The following is a 25,968-nucleotide window of genomic DNA, read 5'->3' on the forward strand; positions in this document are numbered from 1 at the left end:
CACATACACTACACACCGATTAAAGCGCGCTTTGAAAAGTCATTATTCGGAGTTTCCATCCGAGCCCCCACCCCAGCGCTGCTCTCGCTACAGCTGCTGCTGGTGGTCCCCTCCAAGAAGAAACTAATTACAAAGTTATATAAATCGGTGCAGGAGGAGACGCGGAGGGGAGTGGACAGTAGTTTAGAGCGATGGAATTCTGCTCTAGAGGTCCCCTTGACAGCGAAAGACTTGGAACAAATATGCACCCTTACAGGACGGTTATCGCCCAATGGTAATCTACGTTTGATACATCTAAAATTTATACACCAGGTATACTATACACCTCTTAAAAACTGTACAAAATGGGTCTACAAGACTACGCGCGTTGTCAGAGATGTGGACACGACGGCGCGGACTTCTGCCATCTTGCGTGGAACTGCGGGGCGTTATACACATACTGGAAGGAGATCCTCAGTCATTTACGCAAGATGACGGGGCTCTGATACAATGCACGGCAACGGCGTGTTTGCTCTGTCATGTACCACATATAAAGGGGGTGCTAGGGAGATTTATTCGCGTTGATCTTTTATTAGCTAAAAGGTGGGTCGCTATGTTCTGGGATGGTCGTCTCTGCCCTCGGATATCAGACTGGATTAAGGACTTAATATACTGTAAGGAAACTCTTGAAACCTACGCAGAGGAATTACCCTCCGCGTCAAGGCCTAACGATATTTGGGAGCCGCTTAGACAGTATTTGCAAGATTCCACCTCCACTGGGGACACCGTCTCTTAAAATATTAATGATTGTTTGCTCTGCTCATGGGTCTTGTCGAGTCTGGTCGAATGACAGGATTGGAACTGTGACTAGAGAGTAGGAGATGTGTTGTTGAGATATCTACACTGTGCACGCATCGATCACCTGGCAATGTTTCCTTTGATTTATTTTGTTCTCTTTTCACATATACACAAGACACCCCTTCTAGCTGCGTGCACTATACTACTGGTGAGCGAACAGTTGCATGAGCACTGTACCCCTACAGTGTCATAGTCCATTCTTAAGACATTTTAAGTGCAGTAAAGCCATAAAGAGTTTATGGTCTGGGAGTTTGTCGTTACGTACTCCACAGCACCACAATGGCTTTACTGAATTCTGGAAAGTTTGGTAGTAAACTTCTCAGCATTATAAACAAACACTGATGCCAGTGAGGGATTTATTATACAATGCACTCATAGGGCATCTCGGAGATGCCCCCTGAAAAACGATCAGCCTCTGGTGGGTTCCCTGGCTGATAAACACCAGCCTGTCACCACAAGACATGTTTCTGGACCCCAGGGGTAAGAGTCTTCCCTCATTGGGCCTAAAAACAAAGCCTTTCCTGGGCAGTGTTGGTCACACCTCCTCCTGGTCGGAAGAGCCATCTGTGCAGGGGAGCTTCAAAGGCCTTGCTGCCTTTGTAATGTGACTCCCAGCCCCTCCTGCCATCAGGAGCAGGCCCCCTTCCTGTCTCACCCCCTTTTCAGCTGGAAAAATTAGAGCAGCTCAGAAGGTCTGCCTGCCTCTGCCAACCCCACCCCTCAGGTGGGGGAGGCGAGGTGACGCTCACTCTTCAGTACCTGCCATCTGCAAGATGGCAGGCACTCTCCAATTAGAATAAAGGATTGTGCCCACTCCCCCACGTGGGGTGAGCACACCAAGGGTGAAGTCACCCTAAGGTCAGTAGCCCATTGGCTGCTACCTCGAGACCCCTAAAACGCCCCCAAATTATAGTATTTAGGGGGCAGCCCTGAACCCAGAAGGAAGATTTCCCGCAACCCAAGAAGGATGACGAAAGAAGATGCACAGCAGAGGAGACTGCTGAGAAGAACTGACTTGGCCCTAGCTATACTGGTCCGTCTGCACTTTCCAGAGATCCTGCGCCAAGGGTTGCCTTGTCCTGCAGCCAGCGACCTCCAGAACCTCTGGGAGGGCTGACTGCCTTCAACAAAGACCGGTTCAAAAGAATCTACAAAGAAAGACTCCGAGTCTGCTGAAGACAAAGAAACCAGACGCCTGGAAACCCCCACTGCACCTGTCGCCTACAGGCCGAGTAGCCCACCAGTCCCAGCGAGGTCCCCCAGCGCTCCGGAGTCCAAGTCCACTGTGCCTTGACCCCTCCAGGACTCCCCGACGCTGCCTGCAGCCTCTGCACGGAGACCCCCCCAACTGCGAGTGGCCCGGTAAGGTGAAATCTGACCTCAACAGGCACCCTTGCATCCAGCCATCATGCGCACTGGACAAGAGGACCTAAGGTGCACCAACGTCCCTGAACGCTCCAACCCACCTGCCCAGCTGTTGGTTCTTCCCGGAAGACTTTCTGGACAGAGCCACCAACCAAAACCCAAAACAGGCAACTCCCGTTGAAAACAGGGCACCAGATGCCAAATCAGCACCCTGCACCCAGCCGCCCCTGTCCCACTGTGGGTGCACCTTGTGTGCTGACTTGGAAGCCCCTTTGCCCTGAGCTTAACCTTAGGAGCTTTGCTCCCTCAGCCTTGTGGCCTGTTTGAAAGCAGCCACCAACCAACAGCCCCCTAGTCTATGGGCTAGCCTTGGCCGTCAGCACTCTGCACCTGGCCGCCCCAGTGCCACCAGGGTTGCTTTTTGAGTGCATCCTTGACCTTGGGGGAATCCTTGTTCCAACCTCAGAAACACAACCCTCAAGATCATTTACTTGCCGCAAACAAACAACCTCATTTTACTCCATAGGATTGCATTGACTGTTTTCCTCTGAAAAACTTGTGTTGAGGGCGTTTATATGGAAACATAAGAAACTGTCTTTTGATAAAAACTGTTTTACTTACCTTTTTTCTAGGAAATGTCCCAGTGTGAAATATAAGCATATCACACAGTAGAAAAAGTAATCCAAAAAGTAATCTAAAAAGTAATCAAAAGAAATCCAAAAGTAATTCCAACTGTTTTGAAATATTTTACAAACCTGTAACAAAAGTAATTTTCATCCAGCTTGTTTGTTGATCAATCCGTCTTGAAAAGTACAGTTCTACTTACCTGTACCAAGTTCTGCTTGGTTATAAAAATAAAATACAACAAAGAAATATTTGTGATACAAACAATTGGTCTGAGTTCAGTCTTTGTGTGTGTGACATTTCTTGCATGAGTGTTTACAATAAATGCTTAACACTACCCTCTGATAAAGTCTTACTGCTCACTGTCACTACCAAAAATAAAGAGTACGGTATTATATACTTTAACCTCTGCCTACCTTTGGGGATCCACTGGGCGCGGAGCACACTATACCTTACTTTGGTATAGTATGTATAGAGTCAGCTTCCTACAACAATGCTTTATGATCCCAATCCGCTACTCTTGACACGCCCTGGCGCTCTATGGCCACTCTCTCCTTTTCAACTTCCGACAGCCATATCGCGTGAACGCCACTTCCATTTACTTTTAGACCATTGTGTGCCCAACCTAGGCCACAATTAACTTAGTTTAGACGCTTTCTTTCCAAGTTCACTTCTGTATGTACAGCTCTTCGATAAGTGGTGCTTCGCTCATCGGCCACGGGCAACTCCAAAGCTGCTGGGTTCTGAGGTAAGCACCATGACAACAGAACAATCACGGCTCAAAGTTCTAAATGCTATACCAGCAGTGTGAAACATAATACAAGATAATAATCAATTGATTCACTAACAAGCATTGGCAAAGAAAATTGGTTTCAAATGAGACAAGAGCTTGTGGCTTTATTAATGTTTAGCCATAGCGTACAGGTGTGCGACTGGCGTGCAGCATGGCCTAATTTTTTGTTTTGTTTTTAAAGCATTTGAAAAGCCAATATGTCACATCTACGAGAGCTATAGGCTTTGTCAATGTTTTTTTTTGGGCGCTGGCCACGACATAGCTTTTTTTTATTATTAATGCGTGGTCGGTGAAAGGACAGGCCAACATGGAGTGAGGGAAAGCCATTTGAGGGGGGCAACAAAACAAAGGAGGGGGTGGAAAAACAGTGCTATGATGCGGCCAGCGTTGGCTGTGTCATAGCTTTTTTCTATTATGGACAGAGGGCGGATCGCAAGCTAAAATGGAGGGAGGGTGAGTCGTGAGGGCAACACAAATAACAGTGGGTGGGAAGGAGGAGCAGAGAACACGTACATGAACAAATGGAGGGTGGGAGGGAAGTGCTGGGGCATTCATACCAGTATAGAATACATGCAGGCGGCATGTAGTAATCCCTATACCCCAAGAATGGGTGCTAGTAAAGCCAAAGGGGTCCCTACTGTGTACCAAATTCCATAAACATTGCAATATACCAGGGAAACAACATGCTGCAGTTCAAGCGTTTACAGTAAATGGTCACGAAGGCTCTTAGAAATGTAATGCTACTTAACTTTGCTTGCTGGAGGCTTACATCTAAAAAAAAATATTTAACTGTTAGTGAGGGAGAGCAAAGCTTTTACTTTATTTTTTGGTGTTTAATATCTGGATACCCTGCAGAGTAGGCTGGTGGAACCGGGGTCGCTTCCCTAACAGAAAGCAGGACACGCAGAGGTAAAGAAGGTGTGGGTGGGGCTGGGACACACATTAAGTTGATCATGCTTTGCACTGTTTTACTGAAGATAAACCTGCACATGGCTCTTCAAGCTGGGGTTTTAGAAGTGTAAAATCTTTTTAGAATGCAGGTCATAAAGCTGCAATTTGTTACACTGTGTGGAGGTGTTAGATTGTTTTGGAGCACTGGAATTGGTGTCTGTAGAGGGGAAGAGAACAGGAGATTCCTACATTAGTGTGCCTTCAATTTGAATTCTGAAACTCTACTTGTGTAATCTTTTATCATGTGGTATTTGTGATTTCAAGTTGCGTAAAGATTTCTAGTTTGTTTTATTCAGTCTGTCTTTATGTCAGAATTATACAAAATATGACTACGATACATCATAAAATACAAATAAAAACCATAATAAAATATATTCATATCATCACAAGGCAGACAAAGTCTAAGTGTTCAAAACCACAGAGAGGCAACATATATCTGAATCAAGAGCAGTAGAACAAGTCAGTCAGGAAACAAATATCTTATTTTAAGTGCCTCTGACTAAAAACTAGCAACAGATGAACACACAAAATAATCTTCCAATAATCTAAAAAATATTATATATGGCAGGACTTGTCTAAAAAGATCAAAATTCTTAAAAAGTGATAGAATAAAAACTCTTAGTGGGTTTACATAATACTGTCAAAACATGATTGAATTAGGTGTATTTTGCTCTGACACTAAGATCACAGCCACATACACTAGAATGAATTCCTTACTGATCTTGGGAAAGCTAAAAATCCAATGCAATTGGTCCAATCTAAACCTTGTCAGCAAAATTTGATGATTAGGTACACTAACCCTAATGAGATGGCACTGACTTTATTTAACTAGTAGGTAGGAACTGAGGGTTTTATTAATTCAGAAACTTTTCTATGAAGCTGGCAGGCTGAAATGAACGTCTTCCACATCCAGGCCAGATCAGCAGTTTGTTTTATTTGTTAAGACACAAAAAAAGTGATTTGACCCAGTCAGTGTGGGCTACAGCAATGCTTTTTTTTGTTGTTGTTTTATTTGTTTTTAAGGTTTTGACCAGGACAAAGCGCCGTGCCGACAATGAGGGAGGAAGTAATTGGGGGGTGGGGAGGAGCGCTGTGACGAGTCGGGAGGGGTGGGGGGGCCACAAACAATAGAGGGTGGGAGGGAGAGGATTTGGCAAGCAACAGCACAGGAGAGGGATGGAGGGATACACATGGGAGGAGAAGTACACGACCAGACCTACTGAAAAATCTGCTGTCTAAGCCCAAAAAATAAATAGTGCCTAAAAAATAAGCAGTGGAATAACAATTAATGCAGCCATGTTCCGGGGGAGGGATATACAAGAGCGGAGGAAGGGTGCCTATCTCAGCTGTCCTATATGAAACAGGAAACTGAGGACGATAATGAAGCCACCAATTGACGGCTTCCAAGATCACAAATGAGACAGTGCATGTGCTGTCTAAGCGAGACCTAAAAAGTGCATCTTCTTTTGAGGCACATACGTTCCTGTCAGAGACAAATGTGAATGAGTATCTTTTTTGCCACCTGTCAAAATCATGATTAGTGAACCCGTAAACCTGTTCTTTGCTAAAACTTGCCTTTCACTAATCTCCATAAAAACGTCAACAGTTATACATTTTAACCCCTCAATAAGAGGTTAATACGTAGTAATCTAATATGGCCCATTATAAAGTAGTGACTTAGTAACTTCAAACACGTCACATATGAATTTTGTAAAACATTCCCAACAGCACAATTAATCTTTTATGTCATGACATACCTTTGTTTCCAGACATTCTGCAAATTTTAACTGTTTCAAAAGCTTCTTCTGTTTGTTGCTGAAACGATTGTCTTGCTCGGCACTTGTACCCTGTAGAAAATATATATAAAAGGTAAATATACTACTTTTAGAAAGCTATGACAACGCAACGAATATAGGCAAATTGAATGAGCATCTGTCCAAAAACACAGCTGTCCATTGCCGTTTGCTGTAAGGAAAGCATATTAAAATGTAAAGCATGTAAAATTGTACAAGGTCTTCCACTGTAGCAGCTGGAGCAAACAGTAAGATTTTTTTTAAATTAGCAGCTTTGTATTGCATGCACAAGACCCAAGAGAAGCAGCATTTCACAAGTCAAAAAGCTATCATATTAAGGGCTTGAAAAATCATGAACATTTTACTAGACCTGGAGGTCTAGTAACTTGAAAATCTATTTTGACCTAGCTGTAATGTAATTGACCTGTGAACTGGTCTCAATTTGTGTGATCCTAGGCAAATATTTTGTCTAGTGGAGCCGCCTTTTTCTTGATTATCACATAAGAGAGCACCTTCAAATATGCATGTTCACTATTTCTGCTGTACAAAAAAAACCTCTTTATCTACTAGATTAAATGTTCGCTCCATATATAAAACAAGAATCAAGCCTATATCTAGTGCACACGAGATCCCTGGCTTGCCTCCTAGTTCACTATTAGCATCGTCATCTGCGCAGGAACAGTAACAATTCCCAGTTCATGTTTAAAAACTCACTTTTCATAAATATATTACTAAAGCATGATGTGGTAGTGCACTGTCATTTACAGAAAGCATATTTTCCATTAAAAAGGCCACAAACCTTTCCCACTAGCATGTAGTTGTATGGATAATAGTGCATAAACATTGTTTGGAAATTGGTTTTCAGCAAAAATATTTAAAATGTGCACATCACGAAGCATAGTGTTTTCATTTGTTTTGATCCTATCTAAATATTTTTTCACCACAGAATTACAAAAATGTGTCTTCATAATTAGTGAAATGTATTTGAAATGTTTGAACAGTTCACTCAGCTATTTCAGTGTTGTGTTAGAAAAAAGTCTGACATCTTACAGCCTTTCATTTCACATGCTTTCCACAGTCAATTTGTCACACAGTTCACTTTACAAAATCCTCTAGCTTAGGTCATAGAAAGAAAAATAAATGTAAGAAGACAAGCTGACTTTTGACGTTGGTCTCTGAAAGCCAACAGATGTGACAAGATTTAAAGGCATCTTTATTGCTTTTTCATTTTGTGAGCAATTTGGGAAGATGTTAGAGAAACTTAAATAGCCAATGAGGTCTTGGAATCATCACTGGCCATAGTGGGTGGTGCTGAAACTGTGAAAACCACCATAAAATGTTAAAGGCGACTGGTAGGTTACTAAGACACCGGACCTTCAACCCAAACAATTACAATTAAGAGCTATCGGTAGTAAACTGGTTGGCACTTTTTTTGGGAGGTTGATACTTTTGGTTACGACCTTTGGGTACCTAAACCTCACCTAAGCAAACTTACTTACTGAAACCTCACACCCATTATTAAAGTCATTGAAAAGTGTGCTTTTGTCTATCAGTAAAAAACTTTATTTTGAAATAAGATGTACCATTACGCTCCTTTTGCAGCAGAGCTGATTTTCCATAAAATAACATGGGCCCAATGTTCAATGAATTGCTAGTGATTAGAACCTCAGACAATTTTTGGGGTACGGTCTCTGCCCTAGAAGCTGCCAGGAACTTTTGTTTTTCACAGTTCCCTAATTATTAGCAGCAGGTTTCTTTTGATTAAGGCTATTCTTTTTTAAAGAAGAGAGCTCGCTGAACTTGGGCATTAGTGTTACTATTATCTTATGTGTCTGTGGAGTGTCTAATTTCACACCACCTCTATAAGCAAAACGTGGACTGATTAACGTTGTTACCAATAGAGGGCCAAGTACTAAAAGGGAGCATATGGTCTTTAAACTGGAGTGCAAGTGTGCTGTGGCTTTAGTACACAAATTGTGAATCAAACTAAATGTTACACTTGGTGCCTATAAAACTCTGGCTGCCCTGAAATGCCAATAAAACACCTCAAACTACCTGAAAAGCTGTCAAATGCCTCATCAAAACGAATAATTAAACTAACGGCATGAGTATCTGTAGAACTATATAACATTTAGCATCCAGATGAAATGAAATCAGCTACAAATTACAAACAGACAGATCAGCAAGTACCCTAAAACAGTTGTGCATGTTTTAAAATCAATAAAACGGATTTCTCCCATGGATACTGCTCACTAGCGAGTGACATGCAAAGAAATGACCAACTTATGCAGTTAATTAAAAAAAAACAAAAAAAAAAACAATGCCTTGTTAATAAACTAGCATCACCAGGGCAACCCCACAAAGGCTAGTGAAGAGGATATGTATTCTATCCAAAAGTCATGTTTAGTTTAAATGGACATCTTTGCATATCTTTTTTCAGTCTAGCCTTCTGGGTCACTCAACATGTACCTCTACTTACAAATAAATACCCAGACATTTGAAATGAAATGGAGAAACCTTACATTGTTAATATCTTATAATCAGATGATTTTCCATCTCTGGACCCAGGACCGGTGACCAGACACTCTACACACACCTATTTTACCAGGGTTAGATCGAAGTGCAAAGGATTGGGTTTTCAGCTGCACAAATAGTCAATAGCTTCCTCCTGTACCCAGTCGAACATGGGAAGGAGAGCTTCACTCATCCCCTAAGGCTTAGATACTACCAACCACGGACTACTACTGCGTTTTTAGGTCTCGCTGATTCAGCGCACATGTGCTGCTCGGAGAGACTTTAGTAGGTGAGTTTTCAAAGTGCTGCTGGCTGGCGACAAGCTTCTGATCACGCGAGCGTGCACGCGCGAACCGCCGGCCTACAGCGCCATCTGTCTTTCCTTTTGCTTGCTCCCTGCCTCCGCACCTCCCCCCGCCTTCGCGCTTACAAGCGTTCGGGATTCTCCCAGTGGGTGCATCTCCATCAGGCAATATCACGCCCACCTTAAATGTATCTTCCATCGCTGCCTCAACGGGCTTTCTCTTTCCACAACTCTATGTTTGTGTTCCTTTATTTTGAGATGCTTTTAGTATTACTGTTTTGTGACTTAAGGAACATTAAGGAAATGTTACCGTGAAACTGGACAACGTTTAGAGTGTTTATTTCTGATCGCAGCGGCTGCTTCATGTCCGTTGCACCATTCAGGGAGTCCTTTCGTTGGCGCTTTCATGAGGACATGATGAGGAAGCTGGAAACTTTTGGCACATTCTCTTTAAAAGCACAGCATGTTGGCAACTGCTTAGTCGATTAGACCTATGTTTCGCTTTAGATCTCAAAGCGCTATGGTGGGTGCAGCAGTTATAACTCATGAAATATGGGGTGCAACTCACAAGGAAGGGGCAGGTTTGAGTGCACATTGGTTGCAATCGAACTCTTAAAATGATGGGCTGTGTGTATCCATTATCAGCACTCAGTCTTCGCTAAGTGATCTTATTTGGTTTTTGTTGTTGTGTCAATGGTTTGCTGCGCCCGTTTGACTTACGTGCTTTCTCTTTCTCCAAACTCGATGTTTGTGTTCCCTTTTTTTTTTTTAGATGCTTTTAGTATTACTGTCACACAACCAAAACCACACACACAACCCCACACACACACAACCCCACACACACACACACAACCCCACACACACACACACAACCCCACACACACACACACAACCCCACACACACACACACAACCCCACACACACACACACAACCCCACACACACACACACAACCCCCCACACACACACACAACCCCCCACACACACACACAACCCCCCACACACACACACAACCCCCCACACACACACACAACCCCACACACACACACACCCCCACACACACACCCCCCCACACACACCCCCCCCCCACACACACACACCCCCACACACACACCCCCCCACACACACAACCCCCCACACACACAACCCCCCCCACACACAACCCCCCACACACACAACCCCACACACACCCCCCCAACCCCCCACACACACCCAACCCCACACACACACACACACAACCCCACACACACACACACAACCCCACACACACACACACAACCCCACACACACACACACAACCCCCCACACACACACACAACCCCACACACACACACCCCCCCACACACACACCCCCCCACACACACCCCCCCCCACACACACACACCCCCACACACACACCCCCCCACACACACAACCCCCCACACACACAACCCCCCACACACACAACCCCACACACACCCCCCCAACCCCCCACACACACCCAACCCCACACACACACACACACAACCCCACACACAACCCCACACACACACACACAACCCCACACACACACACACAACCCCACACACACACACACACAACCCCACACACAACCCCCCACACACACACACAACCCCACACACACACACACACAACCCCACACACACACACAACCCCACACACACACACACACAACCCCACACACACACCCACAACCCCACACACACACCCACACCCACAACCCCACACACACACCCACACCCACAACCCCACACACACACCCACACACACAACCCCACACACACACACACACAACCCCACACACACACACACACAACCACACACACACACACACACACAACCCCACACACACACACACACACACACCCCCCACACACACACACACCCCCACACACACACAACCCCACACACACACACACAACCCCACACACACACACACAACCCCACACACACACCCACAACCCCACACACACACCCACAACCCCACACACACACCCACACCCACAACCCCACACACACACCCACACACACAACCCCACACACCCACACACACAACCCCACACACACACACACACAACCCCACACACACACACACACAACCCCACACACACACACACACAACCCCACACACACACACACACACACACACACACACACACCCCCCACACACACACACACCCCCACACACACACAACCCCCCACACACACACACAACCCCACACACACAACCCCACACACACAACCCCACACACACAACCCCACACACACACACAACCCCACACACACACACAACCCCACACACACACACAACCCCACACACACACACAACCCCACACACACACAACCCCACACACACACACAACCCCACACACACACACAACCCCACACACACACACAACCCCACACACACACACAACCCCACACACACACAACCCCACACACACAACCCCACACACACACACAACCCCACACACACACACACAACCCCACACACACACACACAACCCCACACACACACACACAACCCCACACACACACACAACCCCACACACACACACAACCCCACACACACACAACCCCACACACACACACAACCCCACACACACACACAACCCCACACACACACACAACCCCACACACACACAACCCCACACACACAACCCCACACACACAACCCCACACACACAACCCCACACACACAACCCCACACACACAACCCCACACACACAACCCCACACACACAACCCCACACACACAACCCCACACACACAACCCCACACACACAACCCCACACACACAACCCCACACACACAACCCCACACACACAACCCCACACAACCCCACACAACCCCACACCCACAACGGGAGGAGACAACTGCAGCTGGACCTACGTCTCGATCAGGACACCAGAACCACCGGAAAAGGAACCCCTCGGCACGACCTGGGCAGCAAGAAGTTGTCACTGGAGACATCGTGATCCTATGAACAATAGTGTCATCAATGATCTAATCCAAACTGTAAACTGTGACAAATAACATCCCTATATATTGCAGTACCACAGAAACAGCGACAAGCATTGGCACAGCCAATAGGTCTCACCTTTATGACCTTATAAGTGTTTTGCCATGCAACATTTGTTGTTGCACCAAGGATATTGTGCTGCATAACTAAATACTTATAAGGTCCCAAAAGCGAGACCTATTGGCTATGCCAATGCTTGTTCTCTTAAGGTATGCCCTATCTTCCAAGATGTGCCAAACCCATCATGGCGGGTTTAATCTCTCCCGGATAGATAATGGTCAGAAATGGACTCCTCTACATAGACAAACTGGTCTCACACACCATCTTATTTGTGTTGATTATGCAGAATTCCTGTGAAACATGGCGTTTTTAATACCATCCTGCCATAACAGCATGCATAATATCTATGACCACTATATAGTGAGGCTAAGTTTATATGGTTATGTATAGATTTACAATTTGTAAGTCTTCTAAATCTATACTTAATTTGCTATACTTACCTTCACAACACTGGCGTAATTCAATATTTTGGCAGGGCGATACTTTGCTACTAAGTATTATGGCATTCAATTGGTTGTGCTCTCCAGCAACCTGGATTAAAAGCCTTGAGCTGGTATTCCAGGTCAAGCACTAGCTGCCTCTGCTTTTCTGTGCTTGACAATGTTGGAGGGTAATAGCTGCAGAAAACTAACTCTGCTCTCTAACCCTCTGAAAACAACCTATTTGTGGTATATAAAAAGTGGCAATCCAAGCCTGTAGAATTCTTGGTCAGGTAACCAGAGACTGCCTTTACGGAGTCACAAGTCAACCCCTCGAAGAATATCACAACAGCACCCAAAGACTATGCACAGTCACTGACAATTGTCTACATTATTCTGTAGTAAATGCAAAAATCTTAATATTCTTGGTCAGTTCTTGTCTTATCACAACAAAAATTCATGAACACTTTGAAATCTAGACATTACGAATAACAGCAGATCAATCCAAGCTTTCAAATCGAATATATGCAAGTACCGCCTTAAAAATAAACAAATAAATCACTGTTTCTTGTAAATATATACATACACAGAAAAACCTTTAGTATACAGGATCGACCAAATTAATGTACACAATATTCAACATAAAGCAACTTAATGTACATGAAATAAGCTGTACCCATCTTGGTAGATCAGCGGTCCATAAATTGCGTAGAACAGACAAGACTTTCAACAATGTATACTTTCCCCAACTATGAAAGGAACCATCCTCTTAATCACGCTCTCACCCAAACTCCATGAAATATTAACAAGCATTGGCATAGCCAATAGGTCTCGCCTTTGGGACCTTATAAGTGTTTAGCCAACAGTTGCATAACTAAACACTTATAAGGTCCCAAAAGCGAGACCTATTGGGTATTCCAAGCGGCCGTGGGGCCGCAAAAGTGAAAGTGATCGCGATCAAACGCAAAAGTGAAAGTGATCGCGATCAAACATCAAAGCGGCCGTGCGGCCGCTAAAATGAAAGTAATCGCGGTAAAAGTGGCGCGCGTGCCCGCGCACATGCACTGTAGCTCTTGGCTGGCCTGGTAGCACTTTTTGGAGCCCTCTCAATAAGTCTCGCCAGACCAGCGCATGCGCTGGGTCAGGCGAGACCTAAAAATGAGGAAATTACTGCAACATTCCTCTCAGTGAAACACTATGATATATAGCAAGCACTATCTTGTACCAACACAGCACACAAGCAAACTGAACAAACCAGATAAGGATTTGCGGTCACCTAAGAATGCATCTAATGAACCAGCACAATTACAAAGTTCGCTTTTTCAGCAGCCAAAAACGTAAATTAGGAACTGAAATTAATGTGATTTTCACAAAAAGGACACACCCAAACCATGCACTCCCACCTGAGAAGCAAAAAGACAAATCCAGGTGCTGTTTAAAATAACACACCCAAGTTTATTAATGCAATGTTTAAAAAGGTAGGCCAAATATATCAGTAAATGCAGATTCTCAGGTATCAAACACTTTTAAATGAACAAGTAAAATAAAACGTAGTATATACACAAATAGCAAAGAGTAGAGAGTAGAAAATATATACAAAATGGTTAGGAACACCTCACCGACTGAATTTGCATCATCCTTGCCAACTCAAGCTTGGGAAGCCCGTCAAAAGCCCAGGAAAGAGTTTCAATCAGGACTCAAGTTCAGTCACCTCCACAACAATACGTCTATTCTGTGGTGAAATTCCATTTGGCCCCCGAAAGCTCTCAGCGTGAGGCGAAGCTTCTAGAAAACCTCGCCCACTTCTCATTAGAAAACAAACAAGCTGGCTGTACCCGTCTGCGTCAAGGCCAAGACGGAGACTGGCCAAGCTCCCGTATTTTGACTCCGAGGCAGAGTTGTACATTCCACAGACACTTCCCACAACATTTTCCAGTTCACTCTGGTCAGTGAGGAGCGAAAATCAAGTGAAGAGCAGAAACCTGCCCTCTCCACTTTGCAGCTACATGCGAACAGCAAGGCAAAGCCAGACATGAGGCCATGTCAAAGCCAATAGTCAGAGCTCATAATTCTCACCAATGTACAACACAATGCACATGTGTGCATGACTGCCCACAACACTGCACTTCGAAACCTGAGAGTACATTCCAAACCCCTCTCTCCCTCTCACGCTTTCAAATCCACATCCCACACCTTCTATTCTTGGCAAGACTATTCTATTCCGTGACAGCTCCCACTGAAAGACAGCAAGAATACAAGACAGATGAGAAGCAGGCATAGGCAGGACCATCTCATATATCCAGGCTAGGGCAAAATAACTCACTAAAGTCAGTTAAAATGGTGGTAGTTGAAGGTCATCATAGGGTGCCAAACCACCTCTTTCACTACAGGAACTCTGTGAATGGAGACCTTTCAACTGTTATCCACTTCAATATGTGAACTTCAAAGTAAAAAAAAAAAAAAAAGAAAAATCAAGCTGACCAGACACCCACTGTGAAATTATCTTGAAGAGGAAGATAATCTGAGGGCACAAACCTTTGATGCCATTGGATAAATCCATTAGAAAATAAACTGCTTTCTTCTACTAAACACTTTGTTTGCAATTAATTTAATATTAAGTTTATTTGTAAGGCGCTATGAGATTTTGTTCTCAAGTGTAACTTTGCCCCATATAATAGAACAAATAATATTTTAACTCTATTAAGATGCATATTAAGCTGAATGACATCTAAAGCACCAGTTAGATATAACAGAACAAATCTTGATATACCAACGGCAAGATAAAATTTCCATTGGATTTAATACTACCACGTTTGATATCATCCTGGAATAAAGCATGACATTGAACTAACCATTTGCCTTAACCATTGGAGAAATGGATGCTTCGTGTATGAACATAGTAATACATTTGGAAACTGGGAAAAAAGGAAGATGATTTGAAAAGAAGAAAAAAAAAAGGAAAATGAAAACATAAGAAAAGTTTCAAACAAAGCTAAATATCACCTAGGACTCACTGAGGCAATTGATTCTCCACAATACTTCCTACTGTTTAATAACTCGCCACCTTCTAAAGCGTAGTCTATTTATACCACAAAAATTCACACAAGTAAAGATATGTTGACTTGCAGGTAGCAGAGTATTTTGGGACTCTAGATGGCACTCTGCTCACTCTAAGCTACTCTAATTGTAATTAGGGATCCCTGTATTATGCTTTTTTTTTTTTACATTTCCGTCTGTATTTATCCATATTTATTTTTTGGCCATTATATCTGCATTTATCCATATTTATCTTATGATTTGCATATAAATGAAGTTGTAAAACTGTACATTTCCATATTTAACTGATAGACGCACACTCATACTTGGATGTCTGTCCTCTTTTAGCTATTTAAGCTGCCAAATATTACATAACAATACATCCACTGGTAAATACTAGCATTATACCACAAATGTATATTGACACATGCTGTTATTTAAAAATTTCACCTGTTTTTTAATTTACCATGCCGTCCATCTGCTCAGCTGTAGGGCTAGAATTCATGAAAGACAGCACGGAGAGTCACTTAAAAACAGCATAATTTTCTGTATTTATCCACTTTAAAAAATAAATGCAGACAGTACACACAACGTTTTCTGTATTTAACAGTAAAAATCTGCAAGAAAGGGAAACAGGGAGCCTTAATTGTAATACAGTTGCTTTAAGTGTTGATCAGGCGTTAAGAATCTCAGAGAAAGAAGGGGGCGTGGCCGGCTGCCTAAGATGGTGCATGTGCTTTGAGCCCACTTCGTATCCTTCCCCAGTTTATCCTGCTTCATCGGTGCAATCTACTCATCCGATAGCCCACACGTGGCTGTGGACACTGCCCAGCCGCTGCTGCCTCGGATGGCTGGACACCCAGAGCCCCTGTCCTGCTGTGTTTGCTGCGATCGGAGCTGCGACCCTGCCTGCCTCTATCTTACCTCTCTGTCCTGGTCCTGTTTGGTGGGTCTCCTGCAGACAGAGGGTGGACTGCTCAGCTGCAGACCTGGTGCCTCCGTGTCTTGCTGTCTGGACACACGCCAGCTTCTGCTGGATCGTGAGGGATCCCAACTACGTGTCTGCCACCGGGGGCCGGACCCGATTCTCCCCCCCCCCCCCCCCCCCCCCCCCCCCCCCCCCCCGAGGCCTGCTGCGTGAGGGCTCGGGCGCTCCGGTCTTGTGTCGCAGCCCGCTCTCCTGTACCCGAGGGCTGGCTCTAGGGCTGCTAGCCCCCATTCAATGTTTTTGCCTGCTGGGGAGCGACGTCTGCCCCCCCCTCCCCTGGTCTCCTGGGCGTCCACCTAGGCTCCGGAGGGGAATCTGGCTTCGTGCGGCTGTGGGCTTGCCAGTCAGGGGTGCGGGTCCGGGGTCATTTGGGTATAACCCCCTAACCCACAAATGTAGCATTAGTGGACGCCTGTGGTGAGCCCTCCATGTGGTGGAGTTGTCGGGGCCCTCAATAGCATGGCCCATGGCCAACTTTGTTTGCTGTTTGTTGGTGCACTGTTGGGCGGGGTAAAGTGCGAGGGTCATGTCGGGCCCGGGCTGTCTCCCTCCTTCGCAGGCGAGCTGCAGGCTACAAGGCTGTCCCATGGGCACACTAGCATAACATACTGGGCCTTATGGACGCGGGGTGGCTCAGGGACCAGGCCAGGTCCAGGCTGCCCTCCCTCGACTTACCTCCTTGGGCCGCCAGTGTTGATCGGACCTAGGCCTCCAAAGCACATCTTGCTAGCGCCTATGCTAGCGCCTACGTACTGTGGGTGCTCTGTCTCATACTCCTACACACTACCTCACAACTGCATTATGAGAGTGCTCCTAGAGGTGTTGTGGGCCTGAGCTGGTAATTAGCAGGCATCACCCCAGACCGCTACAAGGGTGTCAGACACACTACTGAAACGTACCTGGGTCTGGACCTTGACCCATTTACTGGCTGTTCTAGACCGGACAGCCTTCCTGCAACTCACATTGTCTCTGGATTACAACTCTGGTGTTGCCTGTTCTTGGGGTTGGTGGATCTCCAACTCTCCTGGCGCAAGGGGACACCCGTGGGTCGGATCGGGCCTAGAGTGTTCCCCCTCCTCGCATTAACTAGCATGGCACCACTTCCTGCCGCATTGGTGAAGGTGGGGGGCGCCACCCTTGCCAAGTGCTCTTTCTCCCCTTGCTCAAATATTGGTCGCTATGGACTATATCATTGGTCCCCTCCCTGGCCTGGACCTTACCGTTTGTTACCTAGAGCGTCTCTCAGTGTTCCCCAGCTTCGCCACCGGATGGGCCGGCGGTCCTGGCGCTATAGGGGTGCTCTCACTCCCCTTTCGTACTCCCCTGTTTCAGTGGCAAATTCTTACTTCATGGCCTGTTACGGCCACAAGGGGCACACACCAGGATCTTTTACATGCCCACTGCCCAGCAGTTAGTCATGGGCCGCCTCTGCTCCACTACTCCGCATGCAGCGATACACCAGGAGTCCGGAGATGGGACATCTTCGAGGAGGGGGAGGGGCCTCTGGAACCTGAGGATTCTTCTCTTTCTTCCAAACTCGACTCAGTCCTTGTGGGCGTGGAAAAAATTTGAAACCGCATTGGACAAGAAATGCACCCCACTTTAGACAAAAACTGATAAAGTGGTGTCAAACTTTACGCTCCTGAAAGCAGATTATCAGAAGCATGCTGATCTGTTACGCGAGACTGAACTTAGGGACACTGACTTGCAACCCAAGTCTCGCGATCACACCACCACCTTACAAGATTTACTGCACCGAGTGCGCACTCTTGAGGACACGCTCGACGATGCGGAGGGCAGCTTGCGCCGCAACAACGTGCAAGTGATCCAACTCCGAGAGGGCTAGGAGGGACTAGACCAGGTTGACTATACCGAACGCTAGTTGGGAGAGTTGCTTCCACCAGGGGTTCTATCTCCCCAGTTCGTGGTGGAGCATGAACACAGGGTCCCTGCGCGTAAACCCCCCTCCTGGAGCCAACCCGCACCCATTTCTGTTCCGGCCACTCAATTTCTAGGACAGAGACACAATATTGAGAGGTCAGAAAACTGCCAGGACTCACTGTCCAGAACAACAACTCAGTCATGGTTTTTCCGGACTACACCACCCAAGTGCAAGCGACGTGGCTCCTTCGGAGCTGTGCAGCGCCAACACCGTGACCTCAACATGCGATACCCCTTGCTGTTTCCTGACTTGCCTACTGGTGGTTAAGGATAGAACCACCGGCTTCTTAAATACACCCTCAGATGCTTGGGACTGGTTGGAGGAGATGGGTTTGGTCACTATGCCAAGATCATCCGATGACCCTCCAGCGCCCAAACGTATCAGACTTGACTGACGCAGTGGTACTGGGGTTGGTTCATGCCGTCGTACCTCATTGATCAACATCCTGGACCCAGAGCAGATCCTGTCCGAACACCAAGTGGCGCTCCATGCGACGGCAACGCTCCGCAGTACGAGGTCTCCCTCAGCAACACCACCACCGAAATCACTCAGCAAGGAGGATTCTCTACCGACGTGGTCTGGAGACTCTGGCTCATCCCATCTCGGACACTATAATGCTGTAAATGTACTGCGTATCATTGGATAGGCCGACTTGGGTCTCATCATACATTGTTTTCTCCAGTCCATACTCACCCTCCTTTCCACACACTTGGTTACTAGAAAGGTCGGGGTTGCTCCACACTCGGGACTGAACCTGGCTTGGCTATGTCCTGCGGCCCGGTAGCACGGTGAACGGGGCTGCAATGTATTACTCACGTGCGATATTTCTCCCATTTTCTCATACCCAATTACAGGGGGATAGGCAACACGTAATAGTTTCACACGCATCCACCCCCTTCGATCACTAGCTCGTTTACACTTTAAGTTGCCATGGTTAGGCATCCATGTTTGAGTCAACTCCTGTTGAGAGTTAGCTCTCATGAGGTTACACAACACAGAAGCAAGTCCTTTAGTTTTTCCCCATATATTTTTTGTTGCCCTTGGTGGGGTGCCTCCCAACCGCCCACCTCTTCTCTTATATTTCTGCGCCGCTTACTGAGCTCAGATGCTAGTCATCCCTCATGGCTCACCTTAGTGTTATTAGCTAGAACATGAGGGGGAATACATTCCCCTTCAGGCAGATACTCCATTTACTCTAATCTGCAGCGCAGGTCCGCTGGCATTGCCTTGCTCCAGGAAACCCACCTGACTAGCTCAGAGGCAGATCGACTATGCCGCCACTGGCGGGGTCAGGTGTACAGTACCAACTTTTCTTCCATGGCGAGGGGCACTTTGATATGGGTGACGGCGAGGGGCACCTGTGGGGTGGAGGAGGTTGAAGTAGACGCTAAGGGCAGATATGTGTTCCTTAAGGGTAAACTTGATGGCTAGCCCCTCCTTATCGGTTCGGTTTACATTACCAATGTTGATCAGAACTCCTTCCTTTGTAGACTTTCTAGGGTGCTGTCCCGCTGGAGCGAAATACCCAGGCTCATAGGGGCGACTTTAATTCTGTCCTTGGTGTCTCACTGGATCGCTTACACGTACCTCTGAATCATCCAATGCACAAGCTCTACGCACTTGGCATAACCACTGGTCCTTAAGAGATCTAGGTTGCTCTCAGACACCTACATATACTCCTATTCCCCTGTCCATAAACTACATGTGCAGCTGGATCGTATAGCTTTTCCTTCCCTACCCCCCTTGATTCAGGACACCAACTACCTAGGTTGCACACATTCTGCCATAATCCTCAACATTTGAGGCTTAACTGGGATGTTGAACCCTCCTTCCGATCCCTCCTTGGAGTCTCCAATCTGCAGCACTGGAAGACCAAGCATTCCACTGTTCTCTGGGTGAGGCAATCTCAAGCTATTTCGCCCTTAAAGTTGGATCCACGGGTTGTCACTGGAATGGGAGGCCTTCAAGGTCACGATGAGATGGCACTGCCTTGGCCTCACATGGAATATCCGTAAACAGCTGGATGCCACTCTCGGTGCCATTGAGCGCAAACTCCTCCGGTACGAAACCACCTTGAGGCTAATGCCCGGTTAGATGAGCTACTTGGTCAGCATGCTGACCTTTTGGACAGACTGCGATGCCACAATTACCTGGCTCACTCGGCATGCCTTGTCTGACAGGGCAGGTAAACTGCTTGCCTACCTGTTGCGGCAGGAACACCCTCATCGACCTATCCATGCCATACGCGATGACTTGGGCCGCAAGCACTACACGCAGCTCAACATCCATATGGCAATGTCTAGACACTACTCTACACTTTACAAATCCACTAACCACTGGGATCACCTGCATAACAGTACATTTCGGAGTTTGATAGAGCTGCCCCCGTTGTCCCTTGATCAATACTTAGCGCTAGACTCCCCTTTCACTATTGATGAGTACATGAAGCTTTAACTACACAAGCCCTGATGGGCTCCCAACTGAGTTCTTTAAGACACATGCCGACACACGTAACCCGCATCTGCACGCCCTTTACACCTCTGCACTAGAGAATTCACTGCTGCCAACTTAATTACGCATGGCCGGATTGGTTTCCCGATTGAAGACGGGTAAAGGCCCCACAGCCCTGGGCTCCTACAGACCTCTAGCTATTCTAAACACGGATTATAAAAATCTGGCGAAAATACTTGCTAATTGACGCACGCCCCTCATTCATGCCTTGGTCCATCCAGACCAGAAAGGATTGATCCCCGCTCATAGCATTTCTCTCAACCTTCGTTATTTTAGGGTTGGGTTGTGGCGTATGCACCACTTCGCTGGCCACACTCAGGATGCCCAGTTTTTGACCTCGAGAAGGCCTTTGATTCCCTTCAATGGGATTATCTTTGTGCAGTGTTATCTAAATTTGGTTTCGGAGCCACTTTCATTGGTATGGTCAAGCTGCTTCATAAACACCCAACTATTTGCATAAAAACAGGTCCTTACATATCTGATCCCGTTACTGTGGGTCGCGGGACTAGGCAAGGCTGTCCCTTATTCTCCCTTGGCTATGGAGCCACTGGCTAAATGCGTCCGCACCAGAGTCGATGTGGGCAGACCCCTAGGTGATGGGGATACACACGATTTCCCTGTATGCAGATGATATTCTGCTATACGAGAGACGTCCACTCCATTTCCTCCTCACTGCCTCACACCCTGTTGTTTGCCGAAATGCAGGGATTGTGCGTCAATGCATCAAAGTCCTCTCTATACCCTTTTTTAAGCTCCACCCCAGACCCTAAATACACCCTTAATGGAAACAAAGTAATATGGTATGCATATTACTTTCAATATCTGACATTCGCATTTATCTGCAAGATTCCCACCTATTTGATGGTAACATAGGCAGAGCGACGACTGCTATCCGTGCCCAGCTCACCTTTTGGGATACCCTTCTGCTATCTGTCTCTGGTAGGATTGCCCTCACTAAAATAGTGATCCTTCCCGGCTACTCTACTATTTCACAAACCTGCCCCTCTATATCCCCCCCTTTCTTCAATGAATTGGAGAGAACGATCAGCGATTTCATTTGGGGTACCTCCCGGCACGGTGTTTCCATTTAAAAAAACGTTATCTATCCACAGCCCAGGAAGGCCTTGCCGCCCCAAACCTTGAGCATTACTACCTAGCTGCACAGTTACAATGGATTGCCAGATGGCTGGCCTCTCGCCAGCTCACTGACACGGCCACTCTACATTCACCCATTCACATCTCTCCCTCCTTTATTTGTTCCACCCTTGCTCAAGGCCCACAGACTCTCTATTGCTAACAGTGGCACGCAAATGCTACTGCAGAAGCCTTTTTACCGCCCGATCCACAATACCATATGCCCCCGCTATTCCTCTCCTGGAGTCACCTAGGGGCCTGGAGGTCACCGCGTCGGCAGAGCTACACAACTGGGAGGTGCCCGACATTCATAACGCTGGATATCTTTTCTGGGAAGGGGCTCTCATCCCATACACCATGCTTGTTTCAGAGGAGGGACTACACCCAGGTCGCTTTTTAATACACCGTTACCTTATACCAGCCCTTCCGGCTCGTAGCAACTTATCCACAGAACCTCCCACACACCTCACGATTCAGTACTTGCACGTGATGGGTACCGGGTGGCAACACACTGGAACCCTTGAAGCTTCACTGTGAGGGGGACTTGTAACGCCCTTTCACTGAGTGGGCGACGGTCCTAGAGAGCTCAACACGAATACCTCACAATCAGCGCCTCCGCCAGATCCAATTTTTTTTCTTACACAGAGGGTACCTTACCACAGCAAAAATCAATGAGTATTTCCTTCGCACAGACACTGCTTGTCCCCGGTGTCAATTGACTGACACGTGCCTCTTACATATGCTGTGGCGCTACCCCGCTGGAACACAATAGCCGACATCCTTGCCCGCAGCACTGAGCGAGACATACCCTTTCATTGGGAAACCTACATTATGCATCTCTTTAAAAGAGGTAAAAGACATATGGTTACATCCCGCTTTCTGGATCTGGGCATGACAACTTCTAAGAGGCTGATCACTAGGAGGTGGAAGTCTCCTACGGCCACAACCACGCTATTGCGTGGCGTCACTCTTCACTGACATGGGCTAAAGCGGTGAGGACTACCCTGCACAGAGAAGATTTGCTGGGCCTTCGCAAAGTCCCACTAGGTGGGACGCAATCTTAGCAGACCCGCAGAGGAGCGATGGCATGGATTCAGTGCACTCTCCCATGGAGGAGGAGCCGACCGCTGTGGCGACATGAGCGGGGGTGCTCATCTATCCCTTCAAAGTCAGGGTGAACCTTCATCATAGACTTCTCCCACATTCAGTCAGCAATAACATATTTGGCACATGTGACAAACGCTAAAAAAAGAAAAAAAATGGCCTGGATCTCCTCGAGTCATGTGTCCATTTTTGATCATTGGGGGTAATAAATGTCTTACACTCCTCTGTGTTAGCCCTAAGGCTGCTTGCCCACATAGAGCACTTTCGGTTTTGCATTGAGTCTGGTAAATATTGGGGGAACCCCTATACTCTGCACGGTATTATCATCATCAAGTGGCAATATATACAGAGCCAGCTTCCTACAGTTTGCCAAGAATGGCACGCACACAAAAAGGCACATACATTTCCCTAGGCAATGGCGGGAATATTCAACACTAACATACTTGAATTCATGAGAACATACATACAAACCAAGTAGACAAGTCAAAAGAAAGTTGAGAGCCCGGAACGACAGTCCTGCACTACAGATAGCAAACCAGGCAACAGCACCTCCCCCACCATATGCAGGTATGGCAGTGCGCTCGCCTACTCTCCCTGCATTAGGATACTCTAATCCACCAAGTAAAGAAGTCAGCAGGCCCACCAGTAACAACGAGCGATTTGGCACAGCCATGAGAGACAGTCCAGCATGCCCAAGAGATCAAAGATCAACCCAGTCCGGCGCAAAACCTCCCAGAATTGTGACCCCTTCCCCATTGCGCCAGACACTGAGAACCCCAGCGATTTGGAGAACACGCACCCTCACTGATTTAGGCGTCCACACACTGAGTAACAGGGAGGCTTGTAGAGTCTAGACAGTGATACCGCTAACGGGAGTGGGGAAGAGGTCCACCGTCCCCCCGGATCCGATGACGAGAGAGGAGCTACAGGACTTGCCCAGGTAGCAGAGGAAACAACAGAGAGAATCGGAGGGAAAACCCTTTCCACAAAGAACAGCGCATAGCACAAAAACAAAGGAGATAACCTAGACAGATACATTTTTAGAACGCAAAAAATAAGAATCATGGCCCCTCGATCATGATGGCGTAATCTGTGACTTTAATGGTCATCTGTGCCCTTACATTGGCCAAAGCTTGAGAGACACTTCCATTTGCTAGGCTTCGAAGAATGGCATATGGAGCATTCCCCAGATGGCGGAGATTTAAATGCCCTTTTAAATATTCATGACCTAATGTTTATCTTGCAGAATGCACCTGGGCCCTCTAATAGTATTTACCCACCTTCTTACAAAGGAAGGGGACATGCCACAACTATGGATTTATTTTTTGATTCATCATCCATGGGTCATATTAAACTGTTCTTTAGGATTCTGTATAGTCCCTTTGGCTATCATAACCCTAATTTGAGGGATGGGACATTATTGCCAACTGATCAAGGGAGGCGATTGCAGTGGTCGTAGGTAGACACCAATGCCCTCAATCGTTCCCTTTTTAAACTAAGGCAAAACGAGATCATGAAGTGCCTTGAAACATCTCCCTCAGACGCGAATGTAATTAGTTCCTTTGTTGCTATTGCCCAGTCAGTGGCTGGCTTGTTAACTATCCCGGCAGTCTCTGCCAGTTTGGATAACCCAAGATGGTCTGATAGTGGGTGCTGGAAGGTGCTAATGAATTTAAAAGCGACCCCTCGTAATTAAGTAAGGGTAGCAACCTGTTATAAAAATTATAAAAGTGTGCAGGTCATAACAGAAACAGGCCTCGGAAGAGCTGGTACAAGCTAGTGATCTAAAGGAAAGTACCCTTTTCTGGAAGGTCATCAACAGAACTTGTTTCTCCGAACTGGATAAATCAATCCTGGGAAATCAAATAACCCAGGAACAATGGAAGACTCATTTCAAGGCGGTCGATTACCACCGTGATAGTGAACAAGATAGTGATGATCTGATGTCCTTCCCATGTGATGTGCTGATTAACTTTCAAATGGATGAAGTTAAAACTGCCATGGAGGGTCTGTCTCAGAATAAGGCCCAAGGCCCAGATGGGATCCCCCCGGTCCTGTTCCGGAATAATATAGATGTGTGGGCCACGATCTGGACTAGGGTATTAAACGCAGCAGCACTGACATCTATGCCGTAGTCGTGGTCTTCTAACATTATTGTTCCCATCTACAAGAAGGGCAAAAGGGACAACCCACAGTGTTACCATCCCAGATCCTTGATAGATTCTACTGTCAAGGTAATGGGTAGGGTACTAATAGATAGGTTATCCGAATGGGCAGATAATAACCAGATCATTTCGGACACACATTATGGTTTCAGAACACACAAATCAACAGGAGGCAAATGCCTGAATCTATCTTTTGATAGCAAAATATACAAAAGCGCCAAAGCACGTTCTATTTATGTTGGATTTGTGGACCTTACTGCGGCGTTCGATAGAGTGAACCGTAGTAAATTGTGGTGAAATATTCCGGGTCAGGTTCGGCGCGAGAACACATATTTGACTTCAAAACGTATCCTACGTCTCCCGAGGTGAAGACTATCACGGCAGTGCATTGGTCACAGCGTGTTTACA

General features: G+C 46.4%; 1 protein-coding gene across 10 annotated transcripts in view; it reads right to left on the reverse strand.

The window, feature by feature from the left end:
* Positions 1 to 25,968, reverse strand: part of SRRM1 (serine and arginine repetitive matrix 1) — a 639,067-nt gene that overhangs the window by 591,205 nt on the left and 21,894 nt on the right. For 7 of the 10 annotated variants that reach the window (XM_085647827.1, XM_085647825.1, XM_085647826.1 and 4 more), the window contains exon 2: positions 6,328 to 6,417. In XM_085647827.1, the coding sequence (XP_085503953.1) occupies positions 6,328 to 6,417 (90 nt within the window). Of the gene's footprint in view, positions 1 to 6,327; positions 6,418 to 12,067; positions 12,160 to 25,968 lie in introns of those variants that run through there. The other 3 variants (XM_085647830.1, XM_085647823.1, XM_085647828.1) reach the window with 2 other exon arrangements.

This window comes from Triturus cristatus, chromosome 3_2, assembly GCF_964204655.1.
Source record: "Triturus cristatus chromosome 3_2, aTriCri1.1, whole genome shotgun sequence".
In the NCBI taxonomy this organism is placed as follows: Eukaryota; Metazoa; Chordata; class Amphibia; order Caudata; family Salamandridae; genus Triturus; species Triturus cristatus.